The sequence below is a fragment of the Anopheles moucheti genome, chromosome 3 (genome assembly GCF_943734755.1).
Source record: "Anopheles moucheti chromosome 3, idAnoMoucSN_F20_07, whole genome shotgun sequence".
Lineage (NCBI taxonomy): Eukaryota > Metazoa > Arthropoda > Insecta > Diptera > Culicidae > Anopheles > Anopheles moucheti.
The window spans coordinates 71,163,113-71,189,854 of NC_069141.1; the positions used below are offsets into that span (position 1 = coordinate 71,163,113).

The 26,742-nt window shown below is 45.1% G+C and overlaps 2 protein-coding genes across 2 annotated transcripts in view; one reads left to right on the forward strand and one right to left on the reverse strand.

Moving 5' to 3' along the window:
• Positions 1-3,272: 3,272 nt before the first annotated feature.
• LOC128302976 (uncharacterized) lies at positions 3,273-6,580 on the forward strand. Its single transcript, XM_053039826.1, has 3 exons — positions 3,273-4,151; positions 6,328-6,399; positions 6,476-6,580. Exons 1-3 carry the CDS (start codon positions 3,273-3,275, stop codon positions 6,578-6,580), a joined length of 1,056 nt encoding a protein of 351 aa, XP_052895786.1.
• A 371-nt stretch (positions 6,581-6,951) lies between these two features.
• LOC128304140 (lactosylceramide 1,3-N-acetyl-beta-D-glucosaminyltransferase) overlaps positions 6,952-26,742 on the reverse strand; it is a 29,938-nt gene continuing 10,147 nt past the window's right edge. The window contains exon 2 of the mRNA XM_053041283.1: positions 6,952-11,136. Within this exon, the coding sequence (XP_052897243.1) occupies positions 9,635-11,086 (1,452 nt within the window). The 5' untranslated portion in view covers positions 11,087-11,136 and the 3' untranslated portion in view covers positions 6,952-9,634. The remainder of the gene's footprint in view (positions 11,137-26,742) is intronic.

Below are 26,742 nucleotides of genomic sequence, written 5' to 3' on the forward strand. Positions count from 1 at the left end.
TGTGCGCGGGCTTCTGGCCGTGTATGGGGGGGGAGGGCGTCCCCGTTCGAGAGGCAAAACTGGGCGAAAGGTATGTTTGATTACGGTAACATCTTCTTCGTCCTCTTCTTGTAGCACAGCAGAAGTAAACTCACCTCACACACAAGTTTGAACCAGAAAAAAAAATACACCGAAACACACACATACACGAAATGCGTTTGCCTACTACCCCAGAGGTGGGCATGCATCTCATCCAAGCGCCATCATAGGGTGGGAAAAAAGCCAACCCCGCTGGCCAACTACCCAAACATGGGCTCTCCGCCGATGCCGAGCATGCCGATGTAATCAGCCAGCAGCCAGGCCGGGCCGCTTCTAAGCCTGGCAAACTAGGCATCCGCGCCACGATACTCTCGCCCGTGCGCGGTTGGAAGTTTTTGGCAAATGTGGTTGCCGCTGAGGATCGTATACGGGCGGCCGCCGGATGATCATGTAACAGACCACCGGGCGCGGGTCATTATTTTGGAGCACTTCGACCCTCATTGCGGCGCGTGGGGTTCCTTCGCGCTAAGGGTCTCTCTCTCTCTCTCTCTCTATTAGCACACTCCGCGGGTTTTTGCTCCCGTAATCAAACCATTTTACTAATAGTTGACCGGCAACCGGCTAGGGGAATTCCCTTTGCCGTCGATGCGCACAATCCTCGGACATTCAAACAATCGACCATTGCAGACACTCATTAGGCCCGATATTGTCGGGCTCGACTGCTCAACTCCATTAGGAACCGGGGTACGGTGTGTTTCACCGTCTTTGAGCCGCTGGTTTTTTTTTGTAAAAGCTCGGAGAAAAGCACCTCCACCGAGCAATTGATATCCGACGCTGTTGCGATGCTCTCGCCACCAGCCAAGGCTCCGAAACTGGAGCATTAGGCCTTTCCATCTTCGTAACACACCCGCGGTCCCGAGTTGAATACGCCTGACAGGAATATGTCAGGTCCGATTACGTCAGGGTCATACATGGGAGAGGGTGCACCACCTGCTTAATAATTAATTTATTAAGTGATTAAAGCGTTCTTATCGCATTTCGCACCGTTGGATGACACCCGGGATGGTACACACCGCGCGTTAGTTACACCCATGCTGGAAAGCAGCATGCAAGTGCTAGACATTTTTCACGCCCTGTTCATCAGCAATGTACGCACGGTGCGGCAGAAAGGTCAAACATTCGGTTACAAAATAGCACGAGTGCGGCTGCAGCTGCTGCTGCCGCTGGTTACGATTCTGACACTAACCGTGCTTAATCCATGGACAACGCGCGGCAAACAGTGCACCAAGTGCCTGAACTGGTTCACCATCATTGGCCGCATGCTGTCCACGTTGGCCGTCGTGATACTGCTCGTCTTCGATAACTTCCGACAGCGCCACAAACTACTGGCGCTGCTTCGTACGCTACCGTCGGCGGAAAGTCTCGCGATTGGACAAGGTGGGCGCTGTTCCGTCAAACGCATGCAGCTATCAATTTTACTGCTATGCAACATTCTCTCGGTGGTGGAACTGTTGCACAACCTATACCGACACTGGGAGTACCGATACATATGGGGCGTCCTAAGTGGCATGCTAGTTGGGCATTACATTCTGCTAAACTCACTGCTCTGCCAGCTGCTGGCCGAAACGCTTGCCACGGCGTACGAAACTCTGCAGCATATGCTTCTAGCCCATCATCCACTGACTTCCGTCACTACGCAGATAGCTGCTCTGGAGCAATGCAAAGAGCAGCTCGCGGATGTAACTGGAATGAAGCTACTGCTAATACTGCTGCATCTACTGTTCAACGTATCCTTCTGCACGTACGACATCCTGGAGAAGCTACTCAGCCAACGCGATCTGTTCAACATCATGCGTTTGATGATCATCGCAGTGCAGGAGACAGTGATGCTGTTTGGGCTGTGCTACTACTACAGCATGTTAGACCTCAAGGTAAGCAGGGAATTGCGGAGCCCCAATTCATTCACTCTGCGCCATTTATTATTTATACGCACTTCAAACATTCAAATAAGCCCACACATTACTGGCCGGCGGTGCGTTACGATTCAGTCAGTTGTCATCGAGTATCGCGCGTAACGCGTAGTCAGTACCACATTGAATTCGACGTGAGATCACAGTATGGACGAGCTTAAGATCTTAAACTGGTTCAACCATTTCCTCGTGTTACCCGTCTATCTGTATCGCGAGATTGGAGCTGATCGTTACACCTTCCGCACGAGACATCTCTACTGGAATGCAGCTCTTTTTGCGACTACCGTCATAGTAAGCAGCATAGCAGCAGTAGCGCTCATACTAGAAGACCTTCCAGCGCTACTAACTAGTGTCATGGGAATTATTACGCTAATTCTGTACAGTATGCGCCTGATGGTTGCAGTACCGTTCATTATCTGGACACTAACAAACAACCGTGCACTAGTGGACATGTCCAACCGTGCGTTACACATCGCACGTCAAATTTCATCTGACAGCTCTGTCAGCAGTAACGTGCGTCTAGTGACACAAGCGCAGTTTTGCATCTGCATGTTTATGTTTCTTTTCAACGTTGCCTTTCAAATGTACTACATGATCGTATATCCAATGTTCCGGCAATATATTCACATTATACTGCTGTTCGGCTTCATGACCGTTGAAAGCGTTATAATGATGCATCAGACATACACACAATTCTGGCCAATGTTTCTCAGCCACAAATATGCGCAATTAATCCAACGCGTCGACTGTAAGGATAAGGAAACGCTCGACACTGTTATTCAGCTCGGCAGCGTGCTAGAACACTTTAAAGTACGATTTGCGTCCATGTTTGGGCTGATGCAGTTACTGCATTTGCTGAACGCATTTGTAACCTGCTCAGTGGAGACGTACATCGTGCTGTACGTTGTCGATGAGGGTCATACAGTTTTGAGCGTTCCCACGAATCTCTTTACCGCGGTTGTGTACGGATCATCGTTAATAATGTGCACATACGCCTACGACCTAGTTAATGCGAAGGTAAGTCTACCAGCAAACGATACACACACGCTAGATGTTAGTATCCTTGAATGTTAGTGGTGTCCTCTGAGCAGTAATTGTACCACCTGCACGTGCACCGATACATAATGTACAAACACCCTTTACCTCACATTACTTATTAACAGTCTATTCGTTATTAACGAAATATTATTCGCCCGTACTTTACGAAAACATTCTGTTCCCGCGTGCCTCAACGTCGATCGATGCGGCCTCTTTAGTTACGATCGAGTTGCTCACGTTGGCGGTATGGAAGAGCTGCAGTTCTTCAACGTTTTCAATTACTGTTTCGTATCGCCCACTTATCTGCACTTCGACCATCCGACCGGGCGTTACATTTTTCGCACCAGAAATGTCTGTTGGAACGTAACGCTGCTAACCGTGAGCGTGGCGAGTAGTTTAGTTTCTGCCATCATAATAATATTGGATCTGCAGGATTTACTAGGAAACGTTATGGGAGCAACCACAATTATCCACCATGTGATGCGGCAACTGATAATGGTACCGCTGATACTGTGGGCATTGTTTTACAGTCGCACGCTAGTGAACGATTGTACCTTCGCGTTGAAAATTGTTCAAGAAAAGTTTACTCTCCTCAATCGAACGTCAGACCGGCGAAATGTTTTCAAACTGCTCTGGCTTCAGATCTCCATTATCGCCGTGGTACTTTTCTTGGGGCTTGCCGTTCAAAGTGCCACAGTGTGGCAAATCAAACGCCTGAGACAATTTCATTACATCTACAACTTATGGGCATTCGCATTTCTGGGATTCATCACCCAAATGCATCTGATGCTTGCCCAATGCTGGACGCTTTTTATTAGTCACCATATCGAAGATTTAGTGTCGCTATTGAAAGTCGACCACACGCCAGTAACCCTCACCAAGGTGATTAGCCTCTGGGATGATTTGCAATGTTTTAAACAGCGCATTGCGTCCACCTTCGGCATCATGAACGTTCTTCATACGTTGGATGCAATGTTAACGTGCGCCGTTGATACCTACACCACATTCTATGTGTATGAGTTGGGCTTAGGGTTGAAAGGCGCATTCTTAAACCTGGTAACGATGCTTCTGTACACCGGAACGTTTTACGCGTTTACCTACGCCCACGAACTTCTTCAGTGTAAGGTAAGTAGCTTCATCTATCTGCTGTTATGTTAATTGATTCAATGACTCTAACCAATTTCCTCAGAATAACAATATTTTGTTTAAATTTATCGTTCACCGTTAAACATTCAAAACTGCCAATCAATCATTTCGTGATATTCGCATCGTATCACAATTGTTTGTTTACTGCACGCGATTACTGACGCCATTAGTAACGGTGCAGCATGGATCAGTTATTGGTTCTTAAATTGGTTCACTCATCTATTAATATCTCCCACCTACCTACACATCGACTCCTCCACAAATCGTTACGTTTTCCGCAATAGAAATTTCGCTTGGAATGCTCTCGCACGGGCAATCCCATTAATGATTTGTACCGTGGCTACATCAGTGCTGCTGTTACGCGACTTGCATCCAATGTTTCACAGTGTTACCAGCGCTCCATCAATGATTCTTCACACGATGCGCTTATTCAGCTTATTAATGTTGCTCCTAATCTGGACATTAGTGAGCCACAATGTAGGCTTAATGTGTGTGGCAATCATGCCCTGCACATTGTTACCGAAAGGTGCGATCGGTTTGTTAACCGTATGAAGGTGTTGACATAGTTTGGTGTGAAAAGTTAAAAAATTTACATAAAATTCGCTGTTATCGCAGTTACTTTCGATGATCGAGATCGATACAATTATAGCACAGAACTATCTAAACGAACTCAATTACATAATCGTTGTATTTTCCTGGACAGAGATCAGTTTTGGGAAAGTTTTTTTCGTGTGAAGTACGAAGAGTTTGCAGTGTGGGTAAAAAGTAACAACCAAAAAGCTAAACCATTATACGCGGGTTGCTATGATTGTTGTTGATAACCTACGGATATAAAATGAAGGACAGTTATACTAATTGGTCTAAAGTTATCATATATGAAGGTACATTTTTATCATTTGCACTTGATTCCGATGAAGTCGATGAAAAGGTAAGTAGAAACAACGCAAAACCAAACTAAACATTCTGATAAAGTTGTTTTAGTAGAACACCAAATCACTTAATGGTGTCTTGTAATAGTTTCATCCACCATGAATGTTATTAAATATTCATCAAATATGTTACTACAAAAAATGTTCCATTAAGTGACATTAGAAAACAGAGTTTCCCGGACAACTTTTTGCCAGTAGCAAACCTATAATCGTGCAGATCAAACGTCACCTCACCCGTTGCTTCTTAATGAGCCATTTAAGAATACTCAACCTATTCAACCATTTGTGTGTTTCGTTCGTTTTCATCGAGCAAACGCCCAAAGGTGTAATTGTGCGACGCAAAAATGTGATCCGAAACATTCTTCTACCCACTGTTGCAGTGACGACTGTTAGCTTGATCGGGTTGACGCGAATGTTGCATAATTTTACAGATATGGTTGGTTCGGTGATGGAGATAGTCCATCTGCTGAAGTATAGTATTAACGGACAAATTATGTACACTATACTGAGCTGGATGTATCAATACCGCAACAAGATGGTTACAGTATGCAATAGAGCTATCGCAATAGATAACGCCATTCAACGGATGCAAAGAATGGAGACACTGTTTTCCTTGCGACATGCTTTGTTGAGAGTGCATATCATTATCATTATTCTATTGCGAGGATCTTTCGTGGTGATGCACCTATTCGTACAATTCAGATACAATCTTCCCTACGACGTAACACTAGTGCTGCACAGTAATGTGTTCGTGGAGCTATGTATGGATCTTCAAAAGATTTTTCTGGTGTATTTTGCGTGGTACCTAACTCAACGCTATCAAATCGTTATGTACTTATTGCGCAAACGGCATGCAGTCGATCTGGTTGCCATTTATACCATATTTGAAGATTTAATCACCTTCAAAAGCTATGTATCACAAACCTTCGGAGTTCTACTGCTCGCTCTGGTACTGCAAACATTCATAGCATGCTCTTGCCATGCATTCCTCATCACCGTGCAAACTCTCTATTCGTTTCAAGTATTTGCAAACATTACTCAGTGTGTGATAAACTTACTCTTGTTCTACGTGTTGACTTATGCTTATGATTCTGTTGAAGTTAAGGTTGGTTGTTTCCCTAACCCTAGACGCGTTAATATTTATACATGTGTGAGCAAGTACATCACACAAAGCTGCTTGAATATTTCTCACTAACTACAGTCCTATTTATTTTGCGTCATTTCAGGAGGCGGAACTGAAGAATGCCCTCAAATCCATGCAATACACAAACATCACCAAACAAACAAGAGATCAGAAGGTAGCATTTTATCACCCGCAAAACCAACAACCTAGCATATCGAGTTAAACAAAATACCCCTCCCCATTTTACGCAGGATTTCTACGATTTGGTCAATCTCAAGTTAATGATGGAAACACCGAAGATAACCGCATGTGGACTTTTCGAAATAAATTTGCAAATATTTTACAATGTACGGTGACCTAAACGTTTCGATACGCGTACCGCAGATAGTCTAAAGAGAAGCATTTTATCTTATCTCTTTAAAGGTTTTTGCAGCCATTATAACGTACATTGTAATATTATTCCAGTTCCGAGGGTTTGAAAAATCACCGTGAAGAATTTCTAGTTTCTGCTGTTCAGCCCTCATACAATAAAAAGTGCAAACAATAAACAGACCTGGCACCATATTGTATGCAACGCATTCTGCCATTTCAACACTAATTTAATGAGATTTGTTCAGTATGATAAGATAGAGCATATTTGTGATACATCACACACTCGAGCTGAAGTTGAAGGACTAAGATAAAAAAGAGAGAGCATAACCAAGCATTTACCTTTGCTCATGTTTACTTTTCTTTGTTTGTCCTTTTTGTCGACATACAAACTATTTGCTTCGCAGTCATTTATTCGCATGAAATTACAGTTCGAGCATTGCTATCAGTATTATCTTCCTATGTCCAATAATTCCATTCCAAACTTCTCTCTCTATCTCTCTCTCTCTCTCTGCGCGAAGATCCATCACTTTTACTCAGTTTCGCACAATAAACTTTTTTAAAATATATCAATAGATTCACACAAGTATCAATCGTCTAATTGTTTCATTCAATTTCAATATCATTTCGTTCACTATTCGGCTTCACTCACGCACATACTTTATGCTACACTAACAGGAAATAGAGGTTTTTTTTTCTAGCTACATTAACGGTTAGGTAAATTTCTTCCTTTATGTAAGTTTGATCTTCATTTGAACGACGATTTTTTCCCTTGCAGTAAGATTCTAGTTGTCTCGTATTGCTCCCAAGATTGAATAATATTGTTTATAACATGAAAGGGATACTGGAACGATAGGTTTTGCTACAGTATGTCGGAATTTAGTACATTGTGCCCTACCGATATCATTAGTTGATGGAAAAAAACCGTGTACCGAATAAAGTGTTCGGTTATGCTCAATACTATCAACGGACTATGTTACACCGCAAATGTCGGACAGCAAATTTTAATACACGTTTTGCGCTAGAATTTGAAATGCTACGAAACGTTGGAAGATTTTAATGTTAATTTCTCCTACATTTGCTATCCCACCGCATATTTTCTTGCAACTGCTTGCAGTTATATATTTCTGAATGACGAGTAAACGCGCTCACTTGTAGAATTTAGATTGTACTCAGTTCTCGCTGGAAAGAAGGAAATGGAATAGAAAACTTGGAAACCTATTCTGCTTATCTACATATATATATATATATTCTTGACCACACTACTATTTAGTCTCAATAACAAGCTATAGAACCGTTGCGTTGAAGAGCACGATCTACAAAATTACGCTTGAAGGAAAATGGATCTGAAGGATAAGAGATAATAAATGTCTGCTAACGTGTAGTGCATTTGATACTACTCATACCTGGTGCGAAGCTAATTAGAGGGATCGTTTACTAAATTTTGTGAACATGATTTTAAAAACTTTTCAAAATAACAGACTAAAAAAAAACAAATTATATTAAAAAAAATTGAGATAGTATTCCTTTCCTATCTTCCTACCGCAAGGTAAACGAAGAAATAGGAAAACTTTTTAAACTAGGTTTTGCAACAAGTGGTAAAGTTAGGCCATGCAACAAATAAAATTACAATTCCTCTTGTTAGTGAGCTTTAAAACCACCGAACCATATACATATAACTCGCTGTTTGCCGCTCTACAACAATAAACCTAGCACACGTTTATCACAAAAATCACAAAATTTAACAAAATAGTTATAAATCGATTCAAAGCTCTTAGGTTTGTTTCTTTTATATACACTACCCCGACCACATGTACGCCGTGGCTAATTTCGTAGATGTCGGCTTTTAATTCCACTTCATCCACATTCGACATTCATTCAGACATTCGTATGTGATGGTCGTATTCATGTTAACGTTCATTTTTCCTTAGTGTTCTATAGTATCTCGTTCATTTCCAACAATCTATGCACTTGCCGTTCATTCATGATCATGATGAACATGATCGATCGACACAATCATAGTGCATATTTTTGCATATTGCATATATGCTACAAAGCTAGCGATTAAAACAGTCGACAAGTTATGTTAAGTATTAGATTCCTAATTGTGCACACGGTTCCACCCTACACGGATTTTTTCTTCTTCTTTCACACACAGTTTATTTTAGGCGCACACTGAACCTATCCCGATCCTGAGCAGCAGTGCGAGTCCTAAGATTATAAATATATATATGGCATTTATTTTTCGTAAACACAATACATACGACGGTTTATTGAACTATCTTTCCCTATTAAGAACTTTGAGCGTTGGATTGCATTTCCTAATTCCATGGCATACGCCTATGCAAGTTTGTTCATTCTTCTATTCACATTATACTTAGTTTGTTTTGGTTTAGGTGCTGTTTTTAATTCCTAGAATGCACAATTTACTTATTACCCTTCTCCTGAAGCTTCTCGGCTGAATGCATACATGGGCAAATTAATGTGTTTGAAAGAGACAGTGCCAGTATTTGCCAAATAAAAATGGACCAACGCAGGGTACGGATCAGCATTATCGTGCAATAAACAGCCGCTAATCACATAACCATCACAATCGCGATACATTTTTGAATGAAACACTGAGTGGCTTAAGGAACTTTTCTTCAATCATTTCAAAAACGTATCAAAAATAATGCTCAATCAAATTCATGTACTTTGTATGGATGGTATGGACTTGAATTTCTAAGAAAACTGTAGCAATAGCCCTCAATAGTGAGTGACTTTGTAAAAAAAAACAACAATACAACAGAAAAAGTTTACTTTGAAGAAATAAAAAAAACAACCAATAGTAACATAAATCGTCAAGGCGTAATGGGAACGCCAAAAATCGACTTCATAAAGATCAACTCAAATCTCTCAAAATCTGTCAAATGCCATAAAAAGGTGCAAAATTTGCGTTTGAAAATAAAATTGACCAATGCAATCCTTTGCCTCATGCCGTACCCTCAAACTCCTTATCACAAACATCATGTAAGACGGGTTTCGCCATTGCCATGCGCATGCTATCGACCAGGACGGACCGTTTCCCAGAGCCGTTGAATCTCATCCATCGATAGGTTGGGATTGGTGAAAAAGAACCCCGCACGGCTAGCATCAACCCGTTTACCAAGAAGGTCACTCTTCGCTTCACTATCAAGATACAGGCCATCCATTGGCGTGATGGTGACGTTCACCTGCTGTGCCACCGTACCGGTGATGTGAACATCATCGATCCAGAAGAACGGCTGGCGCTGTGCCTCGCGGTACAGCTGCCACGCCACGTCCGGTGAGTAGAGGATCGAGTAGCCTGGACAGTGCGGTGGATAGTACCGTGCCGGGTACTCGCGCCAACTGACGAACCACTTCGAACGGTACGTCCGCTTGACGCTCAGCTTCGTCACCAGCTGGCACAGCAGCAGGTTGCGCTGCGGCGCAACCCTCGCCAACGCATTGTACAGCACGGGCGTGTTGATGAACACGTCATCGTCCGTCTTGAGCACGTAGCGTGCACCGGGGCAGTGATAGACGAACCATTTCAGTGCCATCACATGCTTGTAGGTCATGTTGCGGTACGCATCGACAAAGTTCCCCTGCACAATATCGTCATGCAGGCGCGATTCGCGCTCGATCGATCGCTGACTTGCGCTGGAATTGACTGCGCCCATTAGAAAGAGCAGACGGGCCCGATCGTCCGGTTCGCCCCAGGTCGCCCGGATCGTATTCCGCTTGGCCAGGTTAGCTGGCGCCGAGTGGATGAGAACTAACACTAGCGGTGGCGACGCCGTCGCAGATGACCGCGTGCCCCGTAAGGCATCTGCACGCTTAAGGCTACGTCTTCTTCTGTTTCCACCCATCCCCGTCCCGCAGTAATCATAGTTTATCGTGAACTTAAAGTCCTTCAGATCGATTAGACTAGTGTAGTCATCATTTGGCAACGAATCTCCCCACGAGCTAGCTACTGTTAACGATACTGTCGACTGTGTACTACTGCTAACGCTACTGCTACTGGTTGGGGCTTTATGCGAGCCTGGCTCCGCACCATTGCCCACCTCCCGTTCGATACCGTTATGCCATCGGTGTGCACCCGGTGTTACTGTGCGGGTGCCGGCAGGCGATGCAGCTACAGCGGCGGCCACCAACCAACCCGGTGACGTTTGATTTGTGAGATATGTACCGCTGGTTCCGCCATTGCTAAGCTCTCTGCCGCCGTAACCGAACGGTGGTAACGCATCGATGGCGGATCTTCTGTCATCGATCGCATTGCTTTCGCCGCTATCGTACGGGAGCTTTTGTTGGTCGATTTGTTTGCCCAAGGATACCGAGGCTGACGCAGCGAGAGCGAACTGACCGGCGGGCAGGTATGGAGAGGTCGCATCCCGGTAGACGGTAACATCGTGCGGTGAGATCGTCTGCCATATCGTCAGCACGAGCGTCAGACAAACCACAACGAGCAGATAAAGCCGTCGCTCGAACATGATCGTGTGATCAACGATGCCTTGCGAGTGATCGCATTTTATTCAACTGCCTAAAAAGATAAGAAATTTTAAAAAAACCAATTAAAATAGGTTCAAACTTTTAGCTAGACTAGGGAATAGATTGCTGTCGTCAAACATTTGTTAACTGATATCGTTTTGTTTGTTTGTTTTTTTATTCAAACTACACTCTAGTTGCGATACTATCGATAGCTCTTGGATGTACAATATATTTAGCTCCATAACACATAGAAATTTATGCGGCCAAACCAATAAGAATTAATTAGTGTTTACATTTTAATGAGACACATTTATAAATAGAACTGATTCACACATGGGATAGCAAGTAATCCATCATCCAGCAGCAGCAGCATCGTCATCAGCGACCTCGTCGGTGACACAGTTTGAAGAAAATCAATCATATGCAGCTATCGATTGCCGTGAATGTGTTCACAATCCGTTTTTCACCATCGCTCCCCGTCAAGCGTAGCAAAGAAAAATACAAAAGGGAATAACTTTCAGCCCTGTCGCAAGACCGCCAGGGAGGACCTCGGCGCACTCTGCTGCTGACAGGAGTCAGGATATTCAGGAGGTGTGTGTGTGTGTTGTTACCCTCGCAGCAGCATAAACCATGCCATAGTTCCATTCAACGCCGCAAGAACAATGGCGCATAAAAGGCATTGAAGATATGGTTTGCCGTTGCACCGCTGCTGTCGAATTTCCTCCTCATCGCGCCCGGACGTCTTTTATCAGCCCGTAGGTATATATTCTAGCCTTCCCACCCTTGTACATAATACTCCAGCACTAACTCCAGCTTTTACAGACATCAGCGGCACGCGAAAGTAAGGAGTGGAAATAGCGACGAGACCGACACCACAACCGGCACCCAGTACCGGGGGCCCGCTCCGCAATTACTTAATTGAACCCGCAGCAATTACTCTGGACGAGAGCGGGTGTACTTCAACAAAAGGGAGTGCCTGCAGGATACAGGCCAAACGAATGCACACTCGCTGACACTGGCGCACCGCCGTGTGGTTCCACCCATTGAGACACGCGCATAGGGCGCACATATGTTAATGAATGGCGGCCGTAGATATTTGGCCGTTCCCTGGCCATCCTCGGCGGGCCCGTCCGACCACCACCGGCAAAAAGTGCAGTACAGTGTGCATTTTGCGCTGGTGGAGGGGACCCGCCATACTGTCACAATCGCTCCCTCCCACTCGCAATCGTTCTATCGACGGGGCTTTTGTTCTATTTAGCGCTTGCTGTGGCCGAAAGAAAACATGTCAGTTTAACCTGGCAATTATTGCGTTTTAATGAGGAATAATTATTCGACAATTAGCACATATCCGAAAACCGACAAAACATGCATGCACAGTTTGTAACTGCAATAGGAAGAGAGAGAAAATAAAACGCCTGTACTTAATTTTTAATAATACCAACCCGGGACATAACTCAATTTTAAGCACTATGCTTCGCTGTGGTTGACCCTCTCTATGCACCCCGTTTTAAAGGGTTCATTGCGGTGCATACTACACTTCCCATGTTTGCGTGCATAATACGTGCCTAAGTAATGCGTTCGGCACAGCACGGGGGGGACGCAAGAAATGATTCTGAATCGTCCCGACGGCGGCAAAGCTAGAGCAAAACAACCCCCTACCGGTCAATTATGAGGCCCACAATTATAAGGTTCTCGAATCCGCAAAACCGCTTCGCTACGCTGGCGGGATCCAACTTTAGTCCTCGTCCGCCGCCGGGTGGTGACACAGGGAAACCCCAACCCCAACTCAGGGGTGGTTTTTTGCGGGCAGGACGGCGAGATCTTTACCAACTCGACATGTCTCGCCACTGTCTGCCCCCGTTTGGCGGCCTTCCCTGACCCCAGCCTGCTCCAATGTCGCAACGACGATGTTGATGATGGCGACGATAGTGAGGCGCGGGGAGTTTCCGGCGCCAATTCCAACCCATCCCATTCAATTGATTCTTCTCTTTTTTATCGCTTTACGGTGTACGGATACAGCGCACGATAGCTATAATTTGGAGTGGGGGGCGGGGGGGTCCATTCGCTAGCATGGAAAACCATGAAGGACGACCCCCGAAGGACGAAGATGGAGGGAAGAAAATTGTTAGGCTCCCCGTGGACAACAACAACAACAGAAAAAAAACGCAATACAATACGGTCCTCGCAAGTAAAGTGAACCGTCTTTTGATGGAAATATGATGCCACTGTCATTAGGGTTTTTCCGATCTTTCGGCACGGCGCAAAAAAAAGGAATAGTAAAACGCCACAACAGCAAACAGAACGTCATTGCAATAACAGGCTACGAGCTTAAGAGTATTAACTCTTTTTCCCTCTACTTTCGGGAATTAATTTCACAACGAAATGGGCAACATAAATTCAAAATCAATAAAAGCAAATTCCACGCACGTGTTGGCACGGGAATATTTTAACGAATGCATGAAGTCATATAACCACACCGATAGTAACACACAACGGAAGTCGATTGCAAATATATTCACACGACCTCCCCCCGCTGCTCTAAACCAGCGCCAGTGGACCTCCGGTTGGCTGCGGTCTTTGGTGCATCACGTTGGTGGTTCCTTGCCTTGTTTGCTTTGCTCGGCAACTCCCATTACGGACGGCTTTTATTATTGGGTTCCAACAGCGACGCAACCGAAACGTCACCGCTAGAAAAGAACCCCAAATTGTGCCAAAGGACATCGAAAAATAGGGATAAAACTCAAAACTAAAACAATAAACAAAGGACACAGTGCACCGCAAACCGGACGTAGGTAAAAAAGGGACCCCCTAGCAATAGCCGGCACCCCATGTACTTCAAGGATTCGCTTTGCTACCAACGGAGGTCCTTTCTGTGCAATTCGAGTGACGTTTATTTTTTAAAAACAATATTTCACGAATAAAATACGAAAGTGACTAATAAAATGCATACCGTCATAAATCAAATAAAAATCATTAAAACATTCATTGAGTCTTTTATTCCGAATCGCGTCAGCTAGAGGATCACTGATTCATTTTTCAATTCACCGTTTATTACCTCATCTTGTGGCAACAAAACTGGACCCCCTACGAAGGTTTCGTTGCCGCCGTATATGACGTTTGGGGCCCCTTGAAGATACCGTTTATAAAATATGGAAAAAGCAAAAAAATGTATGTTGTTTTCCACTTTTCCTCTTCGGCGGCATTCTTCCGAGCCATTCCGAGCGAGTCGCATTTCAACGACAGTAAAAGCTAAAAATGCAGCTCCCTCCACAGTGTGTTGTCCTCTGTTCCTTTCTTCCACTCTTCATTTGCATCTACCGGCTGTGCAGTTCCTGCTGCGATATGTTTTTGTCCCCCGTCCGGTACAAGGCGGAGTTCCACCAACCACCACAGGTCACGGGGGGGGAATGCGCTAATGGACCGCAAACAATGTACGGATGCAAGACACACACACACAACGAAAAAGCAGCAGAAAGCCTGAAGTATGCAACAATCTTGTCCTCACGCTACACGGTGTCCTTTTTTCGCTGTTCGAGCGTTTGAAATACATGAAGATATTCCTGAAGGTGGGTGGCGGCAGATGTTGGCCCCGGAGGGAACTTTTCCGTATTTTAAACTCTGTCTCATGAATGTAATATGGGCCCCCTTTTTTTGCTTCATTTCCCTGTCCATGATTTTCCACGGTGATGGGGAGGCGGCCAGGGGGGGAGCAAGTCAAACAAAGGCATTAGCTACTGCTGAGCTTGAAGGTAATTGTGGTCATAACCTCACTAAAGTGCGGCAAGGTTTAACATTAGCCAAAGAAAGCACAGTACAATGTTGTTCTCCACCCCTTGTCATTGTTGTGTGCAATGGGGGGTTTCGCTTGCCAAACATTGATTAGCTTCGCAAGCGCAGCCCTTTTTTCTTTCTCACAACCGACCCCAACCACCACCACCACGTGGTCACCCCGTCAGCGGGGACACGTGGCGTAGAATAACAACAATCACCGGGCAGGGGATGCGTCCGCAAATGGGATGTAAAATTGCATTTTCCTTTCAACATTGATCACCGGGAGTTTGCGAAAAGCTTTCGCCGTAAATGGACGGTTTTACTGCAGTCAATTAGACGAGCGGCAATCGATTACGTTCGAGCGATCGATTCTGCTTTTTTCTTTCGTTGTTTCGTTATTATGCGTAAAACTGAATGGTCTCTTTTTTGTCATTCAATTCAGGCCGCAATTCCATTAACTCGCCAAACAAAGTGCTCTGCCGGGATTGGGATGTGATTTCGATAATTGGATTGCAATTACGGCCCTATCGGGCGCGCACTTGGAGGATCGTGTCGAAATATGCAAAAACAATAAAATAAAATAACACGAACCGTGTTAAATTGAAATTAAATATCTATAACTTCAATCTCAGTGCAGATAGCAAAATATAGTGGAAAGCTACATTAGCAGCTGTAGACGAAAAATAATATACGCGCTTTTCGCAACGCCACAATGCATCTTTATGGCATATGATAATTTTGCATAAAAGTGTTATGATTAGTAGAATTTATATCGTGAGAATAACTGGCAGCAAACAATCACTTGCACACCACCGCGCTCTCACTCAGTAATGCAGTTCCGGAAACCGCTCCGTGCTCACTGTGCAGCTGCACTAATGCATTAATTGTCGGCACATTGCAACCGTTCAGTCACGGGAACGTGCTCGCCACAAAACCAAAACAAGCAAAAACCCCTTTTTCCCGGGAGAGTAAAAGTATGCAAATGGGGAAGGGATTTGAAAACAGGAAAGAAAAAAACGCACATTAAGACACTTCATTCCTGGGTTCTAATATTCGCACGCACAGCATAGCACGGTTAATGAATGGATGGATGGATCGGAAACGTACTTACGGCACACATTAACTGGGCGCTAAAGGTGAAGGGAAAAAGCATTGCCGATTCCGCGATATGATCATGATCTTGGGATGGCATAAAATTTGCATTTGATTAGTTTGCCCCCACCCCACCACCACCACCATCCGGCCACACACTAGTGTGCACCGCGTGTGCTTGAAAGGAAGGCAACATTGTTTACCCGTCGACTCTCATCGATGGTCCTCGGAAGGGGCAAGTCCAACATCTGCATAGCTGCAGCATATATTGCTGATGCAACGGGGGAACCGAGTACCATAAACTAAGGGGGCGAAAGAAAATTCACCCACCACCCACACATGTGTGCTGCGGACCGCGTACGAACTCCCACGTGGCCGCAGAGGAGGAGTTCGGTGAATGCAATGTGTGTGTGTTCTTTGTGTCTGCAGTTTGCATGCCATATTGCTAAACTATGCACAACAGCACAAAACGGGCCACACACATATGTGTCACCACACACGGGTTGTAATTAGATCCCACGGTGACACGGGGTTTTCGCTACGCTGCTGACACTGGCACCGAGGGGTCTCCTTTTTGTATAATTAAACTGCAATTCTTAGTATAACATAGACCCCACGGCGAGGAGTTTATCTTTACTCAGGGGCGGCAACGCAAAAAAACACGAAAGTTTTCGGTTCTGGTACAGTGTGTAGCATAATTATAGGGCAATTTGTTCTTATGTTGTGGCAAAAATGATTATCTACAAAGTTATGGAATATAAAAACAATACATTTTGAACGGATTTGTTAACATTTTTAAAGATACTACTAAGAAAATTGCTAGAAAATTGAACAGTACTTTAAGGTTTCGAATTATTAGTGTTTTCAATATATAAAATCATTTTGTGTGTTCTATGAAAACTGAAAACAAAGAGCAATCTAGAATTCATTTCATCAGAGAGTTCTAGAGTTTCAGTCTAGAATAATGAAATTGTGTTTTAAAATTAATTTTGTAAACGTTATTACTAAAGTAAACCCAATTTTATAGTTCATGATACATAATTTGATGTTATTTTAACTTTTTTTATTTAATCCATTGCACAATTTTGGTCCATTCTTAGTAGATTTAATAAAAATCACCATTTACATTACTAATAAAGTATCTCTATCATGTGGAAAAATAAAATACATATTTAGATAATCAGACAACTCACGATGTAAATTGTTTAAAAAGAGTGAACCTTGAGCTTTGAAAACCAAAGCTAAAAATGTACCAAAAATCAATCATAATGAGAGAAGTGCGAAAATAAGTAATACATTTCTGTTTTATTTTTCCCATTATTCAACTTTCGTATGCTATAAAACTTTCTAGAACATCATTTGTATTGATCTCTACGATTTTTTATTTGCTTAAAAAAAAAACAGACAACCCAATAGTTATGATAGGGTCTGTAGCTGCCAATCTAGATGGAAAGAGAAGAAATATTTTTTTCCACGTGCATAATGCACCACTTCGAAACGGCGAACGGGGTGGTGGGGGTTGTAAATGGCACTTTCGCATGATAAATTTAAAATGGCAGCTGCAAAATTTATTTTTTAAACAGCAAAATGGTTGGGCTACCATGATAACGCGGGTGGACACAACAAAAAGGTGGCCCAAGAACGAGTCAACGCTCTATCACTAGCAACATTTCATACTCATTGACTTACTCCTTTTTGCATATTAAAAAATAAATGAAAACCTTTTGCAAACGCCCTTATTTAAAACTATTGTACACAGCAACGAAGTGATATGCACCCCCTTATCATGGTTATCTACGCAACATGCACACTTTTGCAGTGCAGCACAGCACCGGCCGCTTAAGGCTTTAGCCTCGACTTTTATCGACGCCAAACGATGAACTTTCCACCTTCCGGTTGAATTATGAAACGTGCCACGCGGGAAAACTTTGCAACACGAATCACATGTTCATCCCTTTGTTTTTCCCCCGCTCACCTTCTCCCTCCACCGCTAACCGCCACGATCGACATTGCATCGCGCGTCCTCTTGTTATCATGTGTTTATTCCCTTTTAATGTCTACGATCCCCGTCGTGTTGCACCGAACGATTGGCGGTTGTGAGGCGGTTTCTATTACCAAGGCTTTTCCTCATCCTTTCATTTTACCCATCCCAACATCGCATTCGCCATTTTGCACGCTCGCTCGGCCGGAGTGGTATATTGACGGTTTGCGCCGTAAATCGATACTACTGGCGGTGGCGCAAATATATAGCCCGCGCGCAACATATGCCCTTCTCCGCCATACACACACACGAAACCACACTTTACTGTACAGCAGAGCGAAGATATTAATACGTAAAATCGTGAACTTTCATGGAGGCCACGCGAGAAATTTCCATTTATCACTCGTTAAATCTAGCTCACCTTCGACCTTCGAACCATTTTTGACCTCACGGTGTGTCCCGGGGACCCCCCGGGCCCCGGCCGAATACACGTCGTCCTTTAACGATTTTTTTGTTGTTGTTTTGCCCCAGACCCACCCCGCCAAAACAGGTGGAAATCATCGAAGAAGGACGACAAGACGCTGGGCAGCCAAAGGGAAGGCCGATCGAACGCCTAATCGCACCACTAAAACCTTCTCCGAGGCTCGAGCAGAGCGAGAGGTCAACCTTAAGCTAAGGTCAAACAGTGAAGGAAAAGAAATTTTCCCATCATTCTTTGGTGTGCTTGAGTGCTCGAGTGCGTGTGTGTGCATTTGTTCGTGTGGTTTGTATGGTTTATTGCCGGTTTTACGGGAAGCGGAAAGGCAAACGATGGTGGGTACTTTTGGGTTACGGTGGGTAACATGGGCGCACGGGATTTGCTGCTGCCAGATTGGGCGATATTTTGGCAAACGTCTCGCCAGTCGCAGACATTCTGTCCCCAGCAGAACGACCCAAGGCCTTTTTATCGGCGAGTTTGGCCCAGTTAACCCCCGCCGTTCCGAAAGGAGCTAGCTACAACCTAGGCCAACCGACAGGCATTGGAGTTGAAGTGGGCAAACACAAAAAAAAAGCCTCACGTCTCATTATTGATTCCGTACTTTTTGGGCAAGCAGTAAGGACAGACGGAAGCAACAGAAGTAAAAACAGGGCCGTAAACTTCTTTTAATTATGTTGCAAATTAATTTTAAAACTTCAAATTAATCAGCCAAGCTGTGTCGGATTGTTTTGCACAACGCGTATAACACTGTTCGAAATAACGCACATAAATAAACTCCAGCAGCGAAGACTGCATTTAAATCAATTCGCGCCCAACCTCGGGGGGGGGTGCGTGCGTTAAAGGCTTTTGTTTTACGAATAATCCGAACCCGGCGTGTGTTACGGAAAATTGGAACGTACACACTACTGGGTGCAATGAAACATATTCCCACCGGAAAAGCAAACACAACACAAACCGTCAGCTGCGCTCATCAGGTTCGGCATTTGGTGACATTTTCCAATTAAATTCCGACAAGCGCGCCCTGTGTCCCGATCCCGGAGTTCCGGTCGGAAGGACGAGTGATTTTAATTTATGCAAAACCAATCTCCAGCAGACACCGACTGCAGCTGCCCAAACCTCTAACCAGGACACGCAACACCACCCCCAGCGCACTTGCCAATTATGTGCAGAATTTATCAACAGCTCGTTCGGGGGAGCATAATCACCGCACCCCCAAAACACACAACAGGTTAGGAGTTTCGGGTCACACACTGACTCAGACTGTGAGCTAAGTTGCCGCTGAGGTTATAATTCACCAATGCGGGCAGGTCCGTCGGGTTCCGCACTTCCGGGCGAGAAGTGTCCGTGTGTTTGCGATCAATACTGTGCCCCGGGTGAAGTTAAAAACATCTCAAACAGCCAACGTGTTCCAACTTTATGCTAATTGTATGCGTAAAACAGTGCTTTCGACATGATCGTACAAGCGCCCTACACATCCTTTTCGCCTTCTCTTGGTAGGGCGTGCCCTTATTAAGGACAACACACAACAAACAGGGACCCCAGAGATTGGTGTTGCTAACGTACGGTGGTGTAAAACGCAGACAATCCGCCCGTTATCACCGACACCCCACAATCAATCCCGGCTTCGCAGCCCCTTCGTCGAACAGGCGCACAACACAACCAAGAAGGTCCGGTAACCGCCAAAAAAAAAACGGCCCACCGGAAGCGACTTCGACCTGATCAGTATGCCGTTCACCAAACAATCACCCATTACCGAAATCAGACACCTTCCATTTCCGGTGTTCCGTTTGTCCACTCCGCGGTCTTGGTTCGGTCGCTTCTCCGCCTCACTTACACTAATCCATTTGGATTACAACACCACAAACACGACAAACGACGTGTGGGTTTTAAGGACAACGATTGCACCCCGCGCAAACGTTGCCTGCCTTTACTGCAACAATACCGCATAACAGTGTTTTATTTCTTGGCTTGGGACGAGATTCTTTTGTAACCGGGCACGCACATATGGAGGGAAATGTTTAAACATCGGTTTACGACTTATTAGCATTATGCTTTCGGTGACCGCAGTGTGTGAGACCTTTTCCATTCCAGGAGAGAAACTCGGCGGACGATGACGCTCCCGGCCTGTCTGAGAAGAATATTGATAAGTGGGCGAAAGGAAATGGGTCCCATAGAAGGTGACGCGTGCCCCCCGTCCTGTGTTCGGGGGTTCCACATTTTCCATGTAGGGTTTGTGGCTTTTTTGTTTGCCTGTATCCGACGTGACAGTACTAGTTATGAACATTTGGGCGTAACTTGCACATAAATTTACTTCGAATAACATAATATTTTAATCCATCCATGAGCGCTCTCGTGGTTTGGAGGCCCTCGGTTGTCAGGGTTTAACAGATAGGAGGTCTTGTATATAATCTTACCTAAAACGAAACTCCCTGGCTACGTGATCAAACTAAGTCTTATAAGCAATGTCAGTATTCGTACTTCCTTTTGGGAAGGTCAAATTGTACATCAATCTTCGGCGAAATGCGGCTTCTTCTAAGCTTATCTTGAAAAGTTGAAGTTGAATGCTACTAGAAGCTCACTTCACTGAGTCTACTGATGACAGGAAGACGCCAGAAACAAGTAATAATTGGTTTCCTAAAATTAACCGATAAGAGAGCGTGCTATCATCGGAGCACAACAGTAGATCACCGTTCCTTATCAGCTCAACAACCTCAAGAGGTCTAAGGCATGTCATTTCTGCGACCTGATTTATTTATCCGTAATCCGGATGGGATTTTGGTCCGGTCCGTTCATGTGAACGGACCGGGTCCGCTACCATCATGCCACCGGGCCGCCCCAAGATCTAACAATAACATGTGAAGATACTGAAGACACTAGACTACTTAATTTAATCTACTGACGAGAACGCTACATAGAATAATGCTACTGATGATATCTCAAAGCTTCGTTTGATCAATGCCCCATTCGTCATTTACTTTCGCACAGATGAAAACGATAACGGTCAAAAATAGGTCAATTATAATGCTGATTGTGACACCACAAACCATCATGCTCCCCACTGCACTAAACAAACAACCATGCAAATTAATCACAATGCATCTGTACGCTTGGTGTCCCAAATCACATCAGAGGTCACATTTATTCGCTCCAAATGCACGCACACATACACAACAATCGGCCAATGATTTCCCGAGCCGACCCATCAAGCACAATGCAATCACGGATGGTTCTGCATTATGGATGGGGGGTCGGAAATTAGAACCCCGGCATACCACCCCGGGCTACAGGGTAGAGTCTATTAAAGCGCCGGATGGAACAATTATGCATGACGGTATGACGGTGCTCCGAAAGGCCATCATTAATCAGGCCCCGTACGTACTGTGGGCTTCATAAAGCGTTTCATTATCGTGTGATACTTCATCGGCAGATCGGGAATTCGCGGCGCATCGTGTGATGTGTGGATGAATCCCTGAAAGGCAAACATGGGCTAATGAAATAGGGCGTAAATTGCAATTCGTCCACTGGAATCGATTGATGACGTCTGACGAACTTTGAAACATTTATAGGAAATTATTGAGTTATTAAACTGTTGCAACGCAACGTTCTTTTCAATTTCGTTTCACCACCGTGGACGCGTTTCTTAACACCAATTTTTACAAGTTTCTTAACCAATTTTATTTTCTACTTCAAACTTAACGTCTTCCGCGGAACACTTTCTTAGACGGTTTTGGGCAGGTCGTTCGGCTTGGCGCGGGTGTAGTTCGGCTTCGCTAGAGCTGTAATTCGGGTGCGTGGGTTAAAAAATTACACGTCTTTTCGCTGGCGGGTTTCGATTGTGAATCCCTAAAATCGATGGCGCATACGCGATGGCCGTTATTCTCCTTTTTCGCGCCTCTATCTCGATCCCTTTATGGCAGCATCCCTTCGGTAACGGCACTGTCACCCGTCACCGAACTGTCACCGTCATTACGTCAGGTGACATAAACAAAAACGAATCATCCGTTTTCGACCACATGTGCTGACTTCACCGTTGTCTACAACATGAACCTGACTTGAGATGAATTCGTAAGAAAGAGCATTATATTTGGGTCCTTTATTGGATTTTTGGCCTGCTGCAGGAGTCCTCTAAACCGCATAATCCCGGCCCTTCTGGAGGACTCATCAACGCCATCACTCCATCTCCATCTAGGACTTTACGAGCCGGGTCGTCCGGTGTCATTCTCATGACGTGACCAGCCCACCGGAGCCTGGCAAGTCTAACCCGCCGTACGACCGAGTGAGTTCATCATCCAGCTCGACATTCTAGCGGCTCCTTCATTATCCTTCCACTCATACGGGGGAATTAGTAAGATAGATGCAATTTTAGGTGTGTCAGAGCTATCGGTTTTAAAACTCCCATGTTATTCCCCTCTTTCTTTGATTATCCTTTCGTTAAGGAGCGTAAAAAAATTGGCTCCATCCAACAAATCTCGTCGATAACAACAAGTTGTAGTAGGGCCACAAATACACCAAACCAAAAAACCAAACGATGTACGAACCCAACTTTTATCCATGGCCGAAAAAAAACACCGTCCAGTCCAACAAGACCTGCTCCAATTGCGAGCCCGTGTGTAGATGCAAACCATAGGCGATGTTGGTAGAATAAACGTTTGCAAAAACGTGTGTTATGACGGAACGAAAACATCCGGCAGGCTGCCAGCGAGCGAGCGGGAGAGAGAGAGCTTTGCGATAAGGGATCCTAAATTTTGGACGATGACGTAAGTGAAATCCCATTTGGCATCCCGCACAACCGTGAGCCTCGTCCAAGGGTGATTATGATTTGCGGTCTGGTGGCATCCTCGGGGGGGGTATCGCCGCGGTTCGGGATGATGATGGTGATGGGGGCAAATTCTCACCCTCGTTCGGACAACTTATCCCAGGATATGTCCCACCAAAGCGCGGCACACGCTGAAGCTGCTCATCAATATCTAATGTCGCCAACAGCGATAAAAGGCACCCACAATCAGGCCCAACAACAGCACTAGAGAGTTCACCGTTCGGGGTTTGATTTCTGCTGCTCGTGAGATGCAATTTAATTACGCCAAACGCGCTTGTTGACACGCACTGCTAAAATGTAACCGGAGAAACGAAAAGAAAAGGGGTTTTGCAGTACTTTTTTGTTTGGGTTCGAACAATCTTTTCCCATCAGATAAAACCGAAAGAAGCATGTCATTGTAATTACACACCATACACAGTAGGAGCGCGACAGCGAGAAGTTGTGTAGTTTATTGGGAGTTCTTTTTTTCTCCTCGATGCCTCTCCCAAGAATTGGAGCAGAGAAAAACCCCAAGTGAGGAGGTTTCGTGGTTGTGTGGTACATTTGGCAACAAACTTGCAATGAAACGAGCTTGTACAATGGTTGAGCTCCGAAATGGTACTTGAGTTGAGATTGGTTAATATAAACTTAAAATAAACATAGTAAAATACATTGTGTTAAGTTCGAAAACAGACGCCCTAGTACATGAAGTTTGGGTATGTTGGATGTCTTAGGTTGGAATTTGCTACTATTCAGGGATTCTCCCCGGCCCTTGGGCACACAGGCGCGACATTGTCTAAGTTTATTTACAGTTTGAGCTGCACACATCCCGCCCCACAACAAGTGCTGCATTTAAATGTCTTAAAAATGAGCTTCTCCTAGCTGCTTCCATAACCATAACACACAACAGCATGCACCACTCTTTGCTTGTTAGCACCCAGATGACGACGTCCGTAATTAACGGCTCACAAGGCCCCCTTCCTCGGTGTCCGAACCGAACCAGTAAGCACGCACTTTTTTTTCCTCCTCCAAAAACCCCCCTCACCAACGAAGGGATCGAAGGGCTTGGTGAAGGTGTCCGGGAGGGGAAACAGGCCAAACGTGGTGGAAACCATACGGTCCCCGAAGAAAACAACGGGAACCATTCGCGGTTCACTTTCGCACAAGATCACAATGTGTTTGATTATGTTGACCAGACCGCCAGTAAAAACACACACACACACCAATAAAACCCCGTGCGCACAGATTGATCGGCTCCCATCGATGGCAGAGCGGAGGGCCCCAACAAATGGTTTGCGGGGCCGCAGCAACATGTTCGATTTTTCGCTCGGTAGGTGTAATACGGGTGGTGAGAAATTCCGGAGAAATCAAATCGTCGCTGTTGAGTCATTATCGATAGGAGGTGGTCACGCCACTCCGTCCCGATTCCTTCGTCTTGCTGCTCCTTTACTCACGCTACTTTTCTTGCGAAGTTTTTTCGGCTTCTCTTTTAGCGATACACAAACGGGGCCTCCCCCTGTAGAAATGAGGATGTTCCGGGTAAATCTCAAAATAGTTTACACGCTGCTTTTCTCCAGACCAAGGTTGGTGGAGTTGGTGGCGGGAAAAATAATGAGCCAAACAAATAACATCATCCCCCCCTCTCAGGGGTGGTGGTGTGGCAAGGTGAAAGCGCAATGTGTTTACGGCTACTTTAGCCCGCGCTTTGTATGCGAATTTTATAAATAATCCATCGACGCAGTTTGGGTGTTTAATGCTTATGAAAACCCGAAACGGTCTGGAGATAGATTGCTGCCAAAATAGCGCCCGAAGCGATCCGAAGGCAAATAAACTTCTCGGTTCATCCTCGTGGCAATATTATTAATACTTAGACGAGTTGTTCCTGGAATGCTATGTTTGCTAACAATACAACGATACAACACACGCATGTGGCCCCTCCAAAACGGATTCTAGCGCACAACGCTGATCATTAATTAGCGTCGCAGCAGGCATCGCTTTTACGCCGGATTTAGCGCAGCGTTTTCCAACACAGCAACGAGAGAGCATTTCAAACCGGCCTCCTGTGTGTGTTGTGTCTTCCATTTTTGCTTCTGCTCGCGCTATTTCACCACCGCTGAAACATGCGAAAATGCTTCACACACCACGTGAGCTCGTGAAAATTCTCCACACACAATATCCACACCCCGGTGTGACTTTTGCCCTCGAACGATCGTTCCTCCTCCCCCCTCCCCGTGCCGGCTTCGTGATCGTGAATTTTATTTCCCACTTGAACGGTGTTGAAGATAGGCGAAAGGCGTCAGAGGGGGTGGTGGGTGGTGTGAGTGGGGAGTACATTTTATTTTTAACCTTGAATTCGAATCAAACCATCCAACCGCGAAAAACTACACACTAACACACCGGGGGCACACACTATCGGGGCGGCGGCCAGTAAAGTAGGTGCCAAAAACGGTACATTATTGCACTCGTCTAGGGGGGTTAATGATATAAAGGGGGGGGGGGGGGAGGCACCACATCCAGCATGGGTAAGGGTTTTGTGCTTTTTTTATCCCTTCATACTTCACCACCACCACCATATTACGGGTATTCCATGGACCAAGGGGGCTGATATTCTCAGTTGTGGCTTTAAATTTTCCCTCAATTTCCTGTGACGCCATGCCGAATGTTTGCAGCAACCGGCGCATGCTTTTTTGTTCCTATTGTAGGAGCCGAAAGATTTATGCTTGCTGCGCTGCTGGTCCAGAATTTATTGCGCTCGCTTGGAAGGATGATGCCATGTGGTGCATTATCTTAACGCACTTTCGCTTCATTTCCGAAACGTTGAAAAATTTATCAGCACAAACGAAATGGAGCTCGATTGTTCTTTTTTTTATTAAAACACTACCCAAATAAGACGTTGATCGCGATCAAGGTTGTCTTTAGAGCCATATTGTGCTAAAAAACCTTCCCGCAAACCAAGGACACCACACACCATCGCGATTCATCCACCCCAAAATGCATTGTTAGTTGACACACCACGATTGCGGCAAAAAGCAGTGGGTTTAGAACAAACCGGCAAAACAAAACACCCTTTTCCCGCCGCCGCAGCCAAAGGATGATGTGAGTAATGCTAGTCGCAGGCAAACACGGGGAAAGCAAAAAGCCGTGGTCGGATGCGAGGCAAGGGCAAAATCTATAATTGGTTGCCGTGGCACGGAAAACTCGTGCCTGCATTGAGCGAAGAACATGCACCAGACCGTTGAGCCCTGCACCATTACGGAGGAGCGCGGCGCACAACACAACGCGGCATTAGGTGCCGATTGCATGCTGCGGCTTTTTTTTTTAGCTGTGGAAGCAAAAAGTGTCAAACAAAATGGTATCTTTCTCCACCGCGAATAAGAATTAGTGGGACGCATGGGAAAGCAAGGGTGCAGCACATTTGCACTTCATTAGGCGATGATTAGGGCTATGAAGCGATTAAAATCAGAAATGCTGGTCGTGCACGGGACCGTTGTGGCCGGAAGAATATGCAATTGCAAGAAGTATGTTTTTATGGTGGAGTTTC